This window comes from Opisthorchis viverrini (assembly GCF_000715545.1).
Source record: "Opisthorchis viverrini unplaced genomic scaffold opera_v5_14, whole genome shotgun sequence".
Taxonomy (NCBI): Eukaryota; Metazoa; Platyhelminthes; class Trematoda; order Opisthorchiida; family Opisthorchiidae; genus Opisthorchis; species Opisthorchis viverrini.
In genome coordinates this window covers 1,901,998-1,912,950 of record NW_008751670.1, presented here as the reverse complement: position 1 = coordinate 1,912,950, position 10,953 = coordinate 1,901,998, and the positions used below count along the sequence as shown (strand labels likewise).

Genomic DNA, 10,953 nt, shown 5'->3' with positions numbered 1-10,953 from the left:
GATGTCAGTGGCGTTCTTGTTGTCAGTTTCTGTCCAGATTGCCTGGGTGAATGTCTGGAGGTATAGGCACCTCAGAATGATTGTGTTAAGCTAGCACTAAGTCCCTCCCCCATCCACCTTTATTCTTTTCTTTACAATAAGGCTTTCAAATAGGTCATGGTTGTACGGCAATGAAGCATTGGTGTTGAACACTGATGTCATGCTGTCGATGTGATGGATGATGACGGGAATTTATGGAGGACATCTCTGCCCCACAGTTGCTGCCATAGTTCCTCAAGGCCTACAGAATAAATGCGTCATGTCAAGCGATGATGATGATGATGACGGGAATTTATGGAGGACATCTCTGCCCCACAGTTGCTGCCATAGTTCCTCAAGGCCTACAGAATAAATGCGCCTTTCATGTCAAGAAAGACTCCCATCGTAGGTTGGTGGGAGAAGTGTCGCTGTTCCAGAATTTGCGTAAATAGGTAAACTGATTACCTGCTTAGGTTGCGCTGGCATGGTCAGTGGGCTAGTCGACCGACTTCCTCGAAGATTTCTTTTCACGCAACCGCATGAAGGGTAGAAACGAGCCAGCGAGGTCAAACAATGATTTGGCAGCGAAGTATGAAACCTATTACCAGCAAACTCGGCTGCACTGACCATTGCCGTCCCTCGGCATAGGGACCGCGAGACGGGAGAAGTCAATGGTTAAAGACATTGTTAGACATGACTCAGTCGTGCCCTCAAGGGTGTTGATGTATCCAAGCTATTGCCTTCAACACATAGCCCCCTCAATCTCCCCACTTAAAAGTCCACTTACAACCGTGTATTTACGCGTCAATTACATCAGCTCCCGCCTCCAATTCGCAGCTGCCTACCCCATCTCCCCCAAATCATAGGTGAATGGAACTGTGGCAACTATAACCAATGTACGGCTAGTACGCGGTTCTTGCAACTGGAAATGATGATGTAATCATTTCTTCCCTTTGCAGGAAGGAAAGAAATCTGTTTTTTTTACAGATCCGCCCCTCGTTGCGTTCGGCATACCTTCGAAGGTTGAGACTAGACCGCCTCAATGATGATAAAGCTCCAAGGCTAATATCGCAGTGGATTTCACGCACTATGCGTGTATCACTTTTGGAAATAGGAATGACTGTCAGTGCACCGCATCCTGCAGGTATTTTCTTGGTGAGTACTGTCAGATACTCAACCAAGAATAATCTGCCTTTGTAGAGGACTAGAAACAAACTGTCTAATCCTGGTGCCTTCTCGAGTTTCGACAGGAATACTCATTCTTCTGACAATTTATCAAGGTTTACAGTCCATCTGCTCGCATGCACTGTTTCCAGGGGGTTCTATGCAGGAGGTCAGAGAAACTGTTCGGCGAGGTGTTCGGCTCATTTTCCCAGTAAGCGTTTATGTGCAAAGAACGCAATTCGTTGGGTTTCAACCCAGCAAAGCATATTCAGTTCTCGGTCTGACTGCAAAGCCCATGCGATGTATCATCTCGTCTGGGCCTGGGCAACCTGGTAATATCTCAGCCCTCAGGTATCCTTCGGGTGGCATGGCGACTGTGCACTGAGTGGCCGTTACAGCTAAACTGCTATTATTTACCTATACGCCGTATATTTCACGAGCCATCCCTTCTGGATCACCAGACACACGACAGTGAAATCTGAAGGGTGAGTTCGCCCTTGGCTCTTAACATGCGTGATCACGCTTGTGTGTTTCAGAGGAGCAGAACAATCCATTTTACCGGGTGCAAGGTCTAGGCAAACACTGTCTACTTGCCAACCTGGCATAGATTACAGACAGTTGGGCGTATAAGGCACGCAGATCATATAGCTAAAAACCAAATGGTCCAGTGGCGTTTACTTGTGGGTGGAAGGAGTTGGAAAAGGACATCGATCGACAGTAGTGGATAATGGTGACCGTCCCAGAAAGGTAGTCCCAGTGAATGTAGTAGCCGCAAAAGTGTTAGTTTAACTCCCGTTGTAACAAGGCTTCTAGAATAACTGGTTTTTTGTCGTATCATGATTGAACGCAACTCCTTGACCTGTGAACATCAAGCGGGAATGTGACCGGATAGAGGCTGCGTCAAACGCATCTCCCAACTCCTCCAGGTGTTAGAGAAATACCATGTGTACAGACGACCCACAATCTTGGTTTTTCCTGACTTCAGAAGTGTGTTCGAATCTGTCGATTGGTCATTGGTGTTAACTGTGACTCGAGCCTTGCAGATTCGTGCATTCATCTTTCGCACGAAATCAGAACTAATACAACTTCCAAGGTATGTGAAACGCTCCACAACTTTGAGTGCCCCTCCCTGGATTGTAAGCAGCATGTTCACCGACTTCATATGCAAGGGCATGACTTTACACTTTGTGAATACAAAGTGCATACCAAAGGATGGGATGACTTTGGTCAATTCATCCAAAAACACTAGCGCTTTTTTCTCCTCTTCGAAGATGAGTACGATGTCATCCGTACATTTCAGATCGACAAGACTTTCGTCACAGGCTATTAGAACACCGGGGTTTTCGAGACCTTCCAGTGTTCGTCTCATGATTTCATTGGTCACTAAGTTGAACAGGAACGGGAGAGTGGGTATCCCTGACGGACACCACTTTGTGTGCGGAAGCTTTTGGAGGGCTCACCGTATACTCTCACACGTCCGGAAGTCGGGGAACGCAAAGAGCTTATTGTGTTCACGAAATTCCGGGGCATTCCTTGGTGGGCAAGCGTGTCAACCGAGTCAAATGCACCTTGGAAATCCAGGAATACTAGAATTTCGGGTCGTTTATACGTATGGTGTTGTTCTGGCACCTGAAGAAGTATGAAGATTTGGTCAACACAACCCCTATCAGGCTGGAATCCCTCTTGCTTTTCTCGAGCAGTGTTTTGCGAGCCACCACAATGCGACGAAGCACAGTTAACGCTAGCAGTTTTGTTACAACCGGGTTTGAGCTATTCCCCTTACTCACTACGAGCCCATTTTTTGAAAATGGGAACTACCGCCGACTCTTCTTAGTTGTCTGGGACAGCATCGTTTTCCCTAAACAAGCAGACGGACTAGACAATCTCCGACTGACAATTTTATGCAGTCTTTGAACAGTGCGGGTTGGAGATTATCCGGACCAGAGACTCGGTGGTGCTTGGGAGAACATATGCAGTCATAAACCTCTGTAGCAGATGAGAGTTTCATGTTCACCATTCAGGGTTCTACGTCAACTGTGGGCTCTAGATGCGTGACAGCTAGTTGCCGCGATTACTGTTGCTCGGAGTGTTCGGTCCGGTGGTCGAGTTCTTATTCGAGATGGTCGCTCCAGTCTGATACCCAATGATTTTGCTCATAGGTGGTTTCTGGGATCCAGCTGCACAGATCAACTGAAATAATCTTCGGGCATCCTCGGTTTTCCGGGCCTCTTCCATTTGACCTTGACTTTCCACGTCACAAGACTTCAGGGTCGGCTCGCATGCCCTGTCACTTGACATCTGATAATTCTTCATCCAGTTACGTCCGGGACCGGCTGGGATAATTCTCCGAGGTTCATTTAGTGCCATTATTCTCTCTGATATCCAGTGATTGATTGAACTTTGTAGTGCCGTGCCACAGGAAGAACTCCCAGTACTGTGCGAAGAAGTGCCGATCTCGGCTTAGTATTAATTCAACTGTGATGGTGGAGCGGTTGGAGGAGACTCTAGAAGACGATTATGGTAAATTCTCTAACCTCCAATAATCTTCGGGCATCCTCGGTTTTCCGGGCCTCTTCCATTTGACCTTGACTTTCCACGTCACAAGACTTCAGGGTCGGCTCGCATGCCCTGTCACTTGACATCTGATAATTCTTCATCCAGTTACGTCCGGGACCGGCTGGGATAATTCTCCGAGGTTCATTTAGTGCCATTATTCTCTCTGATATCCAGTGATTGATTGAACTTTGTAGTGCCGTGCCACAGGAAGAACTCCCAGTACTGTGCGAAGAAGTGCCGATCTCGGCTTAGTATTAATTCAACTGTGATGGTGGAGCGGTTGGAGGAGACTCTAGAAGACGATTATGGTAAATTCTTCTAACCTCCAGATCTGTCAGTCCCCAATTACCAAGCGAGTTGTCCGCACTTTACGCGGCTCTGCGAAACATAGGCAAAAGCGACCTCGGACGAGTGCGTGGTTCGAATCCACAAATGTGTTCCAAACCGACCGGCAGTTAGTTATTGCTCCATTCCATCGGTAACTGAGTTTGTGGCCGGCCTGCTGTTGGAGGGCACCAGACGACTTAGGCTATTTCGAAAGTTAGTACGGCATAAAAACGACCGGTGATTAGCACACAGCTGAGGCGATCGTTCACCATTATCCGTACGTACCGAGTCCAATCCATGTCGACCTAAATGAGTCTTAGATACCCTAAACCCGCTCACTTGTGCATTCAGATTTCCGGCGATCTGAAATTATAGCTCACCGCAGCAGGACATTCTCTGATGGTATCCGAGCCACAGTCAGACAGGTACAGCAGACGCAACAAACACATGTTTCACCCTTCAACCTAGAGGACCAGGCGACTGTGTTCGTCAGACCTCCAACCCGTGACCAACTTGGTATGAGGGACACGCCAGTATAGCTCGATGGGTGACAAAGGGATGTGAACCGTCACACCACAGTAATGTCCAGTCTCTTCGTGACTGAAGGGAGTTACTTATAATCTAGGGGAATTTGGACAAATGACGGGATGACGATGCGCACTTGTCTTTGAACGGGTGACGGGGTTTCAAGAGCCGTTAGAACGGGTAATCACTGTTCCTCTCACTTCGATTGAGTGACGAAGCTCTGCTGTAAATACCGATGTTTTCATATACGAAACGATAAAGCTAAGGAGTTCATTGTGAATACATTTCACTTAATGATGCACAAATCGGTTTTTGACTTAATTTTGAAATATCTTTTGCTGGCACTTTATCGTTGTTAAAGCGCTTTGTAATGTGATTGCTTTCGTTTTTGTGGGCCTTCTTTCCTTTAGATTCACTGTGATGTGCTCAACGTTTAGAAAAAACGCCAAAAGATCACGTAGGCGCACCTGCTTATTCGAGCACGATCTCACGAATCCACGATAACATTCAATAATGTTGTTTAGGCTTAACACATTACACTGAAGACTTCGAAGAAGAGTGAAGAACAATGTTATGTGCGAGAGACTTAGCTGGGATTCAGCTGAGCCTCTTATGGAAACCAAATTGGCATGCTAAGTGGTCTATTTGTTGAATTTAATAATTTCCCAGTATTTTATGATCATCTGAGCTGTTGAAGTAGTTGCTTATTCAAATATACAATCCTACCACCTAGTTCATGCAGTTAAATTTCGTTTGCGCTATGCTTCCATCAATGATTTCTTCATCTGATGAAATTTCTATTCTCTTCAGTTGTGAATGATATACCTTAATGGTCATCAGTTATGACCGAACTTGGACGTCAGGCAATGGATATCGATGAGCGGGAGACTATACAGCAGCTGCTTGCCGAGCGATATAGGGATTTTCTACAACTGACTGAGGAGGACCGCAAGCGTTACACGGTGTTATCGAAAAAGATAACTGATGCCCTCCAGGCGGATAATCCTTCTGCGCTAAAGTTTATTATATCCCAACACATTCACGAAAATCCTGAGAAACTCATTCGAATGAAGTTGCCCTCGCTCCCCATGCCTCCAAGTGAGGAACTGATGGTACGCAATGCAATGGACAGTTGTCTATTCAAGGCTGCGATCAGTTGTTTGGGTGGTATGTAACCCCAAAGTACTATTTCCACGTACTCTCCTTTAGGGTTTGTTTTGGGTGGTGTGTTTGGTCTCTTTTCCGCCAGTGTGGATCCGATGAGTACCGTTCATGGCGCGGAAACCCCAACCACTCGCCAGGTGGCCAGAGAAATGTATTCGCGTTCCTTATCTCATGCAAAAAGTTTCGCCATGATCGGAGCCATGTTTGCTGGAACAGAATGTATTTTGGAAAGTGTAAGATTGTGAATTCTCCAACTACGTTTCTTCCGTTTTTTAGCGCAGAGGAAAAAGTGACCTGCTCAATAGCACACTGTCAGGTGCGATTGTGGGCGGTGCGATTGGTTTCCGAGGTATGATAGTTCGTGATGGTTACTCTAATAAACTGTCTTTCAGCTGGATTGCAACCTGGAATTGTGGGAGCCGCTGGATTTGCGCTATTTTCGACAGTCATTGATTACTACTTCCGACATAGAGAATAAATTGTCCGTCCAGCCACTGTACAGATTCTCGTAGAACCGCTTATGGCAAATAAACACTTTTACACTTCACGCCTTCTTCATGTTCGTTCCCCTTCCCGTCTCTCAATGGTTATATTGCTTTCTTCATGTGTTGCAGATGGTTGGAACGCATTCACCTGAGGACCGTACTCGTCCTACTGACAGATATTCCAGTCATAGAGCCACTGACCGCTCAGAGAGACGTTCACATGACAATTCGCCTGTTAGCATTCTTGATTCGGAGTGCAGAGACAGAAAACACAAATCTTCACACCACCATCGCTCAAAGCATGACACTCCGAAACGTCATCGGTCTGACAGAGATAGTTCCCACAAGGTGCGTTCCGGCGTCGAAGAGCACCATTCGAGAAAAAAGAAGAAAAAACATACGCGGTCGAACAGCAGTAATAGTGGATCATCTAGCACGAGCAATGGCGAAGAAGACTCTGGAATTCGTTTGAAAGCACTGTCAGCCGGAGTTCCGCAACAGCTCATGTCTCTTTCTGTGGAAGAGCTACAAAAACTCATGGAAAAACGGAAACAACAAAAGGTACACAGACTGTCTTGTTTTCCGGCTAAGACTTGCATTTTCCCAGTTTTTCACTTGATATGTTTTGTGCTTTTCTAGTCGAGATATTTCGTTATCTCCTTTCAGCTGCGTGTTTTTCTTCGATTATCCTATTTATTTGACCCGTGCAGCTGGCGGTGTCTTACGTATTATGAGATGGGAATAACTGCATACTACTAACGCGTGTTAGGTATATGTTGGGATATTTGGGCTCCCAGGGCATTCTTCCAGCACTTGACAGCCGATTGATAACGAACCTACACCACTCACTATTCTTCTTTGCTGCCTGGGCAATGGTAGTAGTAGTAGTAGACTGGCCCGAATGACGAACTGAAAACAACTAGTGGCCAGCAACTGGGGTTTCTTTACATAAGTGCTGAAAGTACAAGTTGACTATCTGGGGGCTTAACGAGTGGTGTCCCGTCATAAACAGGACACCTGAATAGCGGTTAAATGTCTGTTATACCACTATTGCCTGTTCTTTCGAAAATGCTAGCTCCAAGAAGTACAATCAACCTTCACTTATTTTGAGACCCCGGTTATTTCGATCAGCTGTGTAAGTCGAGGCTGCACAGTGACGGAAGAAAACGATGCATGCATTAGCAAGATGCAGGCAACATTTTCGAACTTGCTTTATTAATGGGGTCGGAAACGAATACACTGAAGCCAAGGGACCATTTTTGTATGCAAGCACTTGGTAGTGAATCATAATCATTTGAGCAGCAAGTGGAATCCATCAAGTTAAGGTCGTTGGGACGTGCACTACGCGTACCTAACAACCGTCCGCCAAAGGGCGCTCCGAATACTTGTTATCGAAAGGTCTACGGATTAAAGTTCATGACGTGGTAATGCGAAATGAACACATCTACCGTCAAATTACCCAACCTTCCTGGTTGAGGCCCTCGTGATCCTCTTTGACCGTGTTTAGAAGCTCTACAGGACATGGCATATAAACGGTTCCGGCAGCGATCACGCCATCGTTTCCTAGTCGGCTGCCTAGCCAACGTCTATTTGTTGTTGGGGGGTTGGACTGGTGTCGAGCGAGGTTCGAAAGGTACGTTAGGTCTACCCCACAGATGATGCCTTAATTCAGTGTGATCAGATACGTTTGTCTCGTTGCTGTTCTTGGGTGTAGGTGTATTGTTCTTGATGGTTTCCATAGGATCATAGGTCTTCAATAAGTCATCGCGAGATGATTCAGTGGTTAGAGCGCGAATTTACTGACCGGAAGTCCGTGGTGCATCTCTACATCTCAGTAGTTTAGGACGAAGCAGATCGAATTTCCTCATCAGTTGTTTTTCCTGATGTGATATTTCGACCAAGCCAGTGTTTGGAATAATCCTTACACATAGCGTCCTTGCTTTCCTCTGTTTCATGTTTATCCTTTTGTACTTTGTTCCTCAACCTTTGAATTTCCATACAGGCACTGATGAAAGTTCTAGAAACACCGGAAGAAAAGCGCGCTCGTCGGCTGGCGAAGAAAGAAGCCAAAGAACGATGGAGGCGGGAGCGCATGGGTTGGGACAAAGAGTATCTTGGTTACACAAACGAGGATAACCCTTTTGGAGACCATCGACTCTCGGAGTCGTTCGTATGGAAACAAAAGCTTGAGGCAGAGGGGTTGACTCATCTTTCAAAAGAAGAGGTATGCTTTCGTTCTGTAGTAGCCGTGGGTGACCTATCAGTTAGCTCTCTAGTTTGCAACCTCATATCCTCCGTTAATCAACCATTTTTCCACTTACAAACTATACGGTCTGAAAGTACCGTCTGACTAGGGTTTTGTACACTAATGATTCTAGTTCTTTTGGGGCTAGAGACATGGTGATAACTTGTTTGTTACATCAAGGCAAGATCCTCAGTGCACCAGTTCTCCTGCTTCTTCGAAAATAACACTTCATGCAATTCCATGGACCAAAACTTCATGTAGAGGGATATCTTAACCGACCGTTCAAAGACTGTTGTTCAGCGAATTGCGTGTGGTCTTGGGGCTAAGCGCAAGTCCCACGTCATATACTCCTTCAGCCATCATCTCAGCACTATCTGGTATTCGGAGAGTAAAATTTGAGGAAACTGAGCTTGTTCTGAATGCGTTGGGATGCATGACCAAATTTACGTCTTGTGTGTTTCGGAGGCATATTTCAAGAGGTCATAAGACCCTCTGCTAAACCATTGTAACTTCTTTAGATTCAAGAGCTCCAAAAGAAGAAGATGGAGGAAAACAAACTGGAGCTCGAGTCCGTACGCCGGCGTCGGGCTGAACGCGAGCGCGAACGAGAAGAGCGGGAGAAAGAGATGGAAATGATGCAACGTGACAAGGAGGCCGAATACTACAGATCATGGGGACAACAGGAGGATACATTTCATTTAGAACAGGTTTGTGTTTCTTGTGACGATGCTCTTGACTGAACTTTTTGCAACTCTCCAAAAATAAACGATAATAATAGTGGTTACTACTCCCCAAACGGCAAACTTTGTCGTCCCACCCTCACAAGCATTATGTCTATGACCTGGTTGTTTGCATTACTCCATAATATCATACGTTCCTGATGGTAGTTGTGTAGTCATGACGTATGGGTCAATACATCGAGGAGCGTTTCATCCGGTCTTGGGTTTCAGTCTAGTTGTAAACTGGCGTTTTGATAGTGAAAGTCGCAGGTTGAACTTTGTGTGCATTTTACGCGTTCCCGCCGCACATGCCTCACGGATTTACACGCGCCGCACTACCAACCATATTGTTAGCCTTCAATGGGCTCAGAACACCTATGGGTCGGGTCGCTTAAAAATTTAAGACCGCCATCCCCCACAACTCTACGCAGTACAGGTCCGCCACTAACATAACGAACAGTCGATTGATGAAATTAGAAGCCTTTCATGGTGGATGGATGAAGTAACTGTAACATAAGGTCACATGTTCAGGTCTGACCAGAATCTTGTGTTGCCCGACAGACAGATTATTGGACTTGTACAGCATGTGTTGGTCTCGCCATATCATAATCCGCCTGGTCTGCGTCCTTTATCATTTTAATGTTTGTTGTTGCTATTCAGCGAACCTATTGTGATGTCAGGTCCTCATCGGTTTCGCACCCTGTGCATTTGTGCAGTAATTACTTTCGACCCTTGTCCTGAAGTGTGCATTTATCCGTACAAACGATAGTTGATGACGAATTGTAGACAGTACTCTGCACTGTTACACTCACTAGCCTCGAATACGCGCATAACTGCTGCCTATGCAACCGAAAGTTAGAGAAAACGTTATCGTTATCTCCAGTAAATCGTATATGAGTTTTATACAAGTTCCGGGTGCTGTATCCTTTTCATCTTGTTTTTATCAATTCGGTTCATCTCACCGGGACGCTTAGTTAACCTGGGCTTTTAATGACAACATGAGTAATGGAATATCGGTGTAAAGGTGCGCATTATGATTAATATACCCAGTATGGAGAGGTGAGATCTCCGAGACGAAATCTGATCCGCAGTTTCAAGACTAATGGGGAGAATTGGCTATGAAAAGTCCAATGAATGGAAAAGCGGTGACGACTGGAAACAGCCGAGAAATTCGCAGTCCAGTGAACCCATTACATTCCATTCCAAGTCTGGACGTTCGATTTGGTTATTGGAGCACTTCAAAGAACAGTTCAGCTGTTCTGAAGTGATCAACATAGCATTTAACACACTGACAGATCAACAATGGCAGGTGAACTGTTTGGTCTGGATAAAAGGTGAAACCAAACTTTTGAAGGGTCTTGTCTGTCACCCCTTGTCTTGTTTAAAGATAGAGGACTAGGACTCGACCCCAATCTGACAAAAGTCACACAGAGCATTTGGATGACGAAGCAAGTGCCATAGGAATGGCAGGAATCTGATGTCGTTCCGGTCCTCAAAAAAGGTGTTGGGTCTGAATGTGAGAATCATTAGATATCAATTCAGTCCCTGTCGCTTCCCAATTGCTCACAGGCATCTATGCAGGCTCACTAGCACTAGCTAGTGGCAGAGTATTGAGAACCACGCCTGGTTCCGTTCATGTGTCATGTGTTGATCAGCTATTTACATCATGACAGCTTCTCATATACCGCCCCAGGTATATATATATATATATATATATATATAGCCCCTAGGTATGGGAGGCAAAACACAG

The 10,953-nt window shown here is 45.7% G+C and overlaps 1 protein-coding gene across 1 annotated transcript in view; it reads left to right on the top strand.

Annotated features, from left to right (window-relative positions):
* Positions 1-5,432: 5,432 nt before the first annotated feature.
* T265_01331 (hypothetical protein) overlaps positions 5,433-10,953 on the top strand; it is a gene marked incomplete at both ends in the record, with an annotated part of 14,022 nt that continues 8,501 nt past the window's right edge. Inside the window, 5 exons of the mRNA XM_009165337.1 lie at positions 5,433-5,757; positions 5,800-5,987; positions 6,369-6,800; positions 8,242-8,463; positions 9,003-9,191. Of these exons, the coding sequence (XP_009163601.1) occupies positions 5,433-5,757; positions 5,800-5,987; positions 6,369-6,800; positions 8,242-8,463; positions 9,003-9,191 (1,356 nt within the window). The remainder of the gene's footprint in view (positions 5,758-5,799; positions 5,988-6,368; positions 6,801-8,241; positions 8,464-9,002; positions 9,192-10,953) is intronic.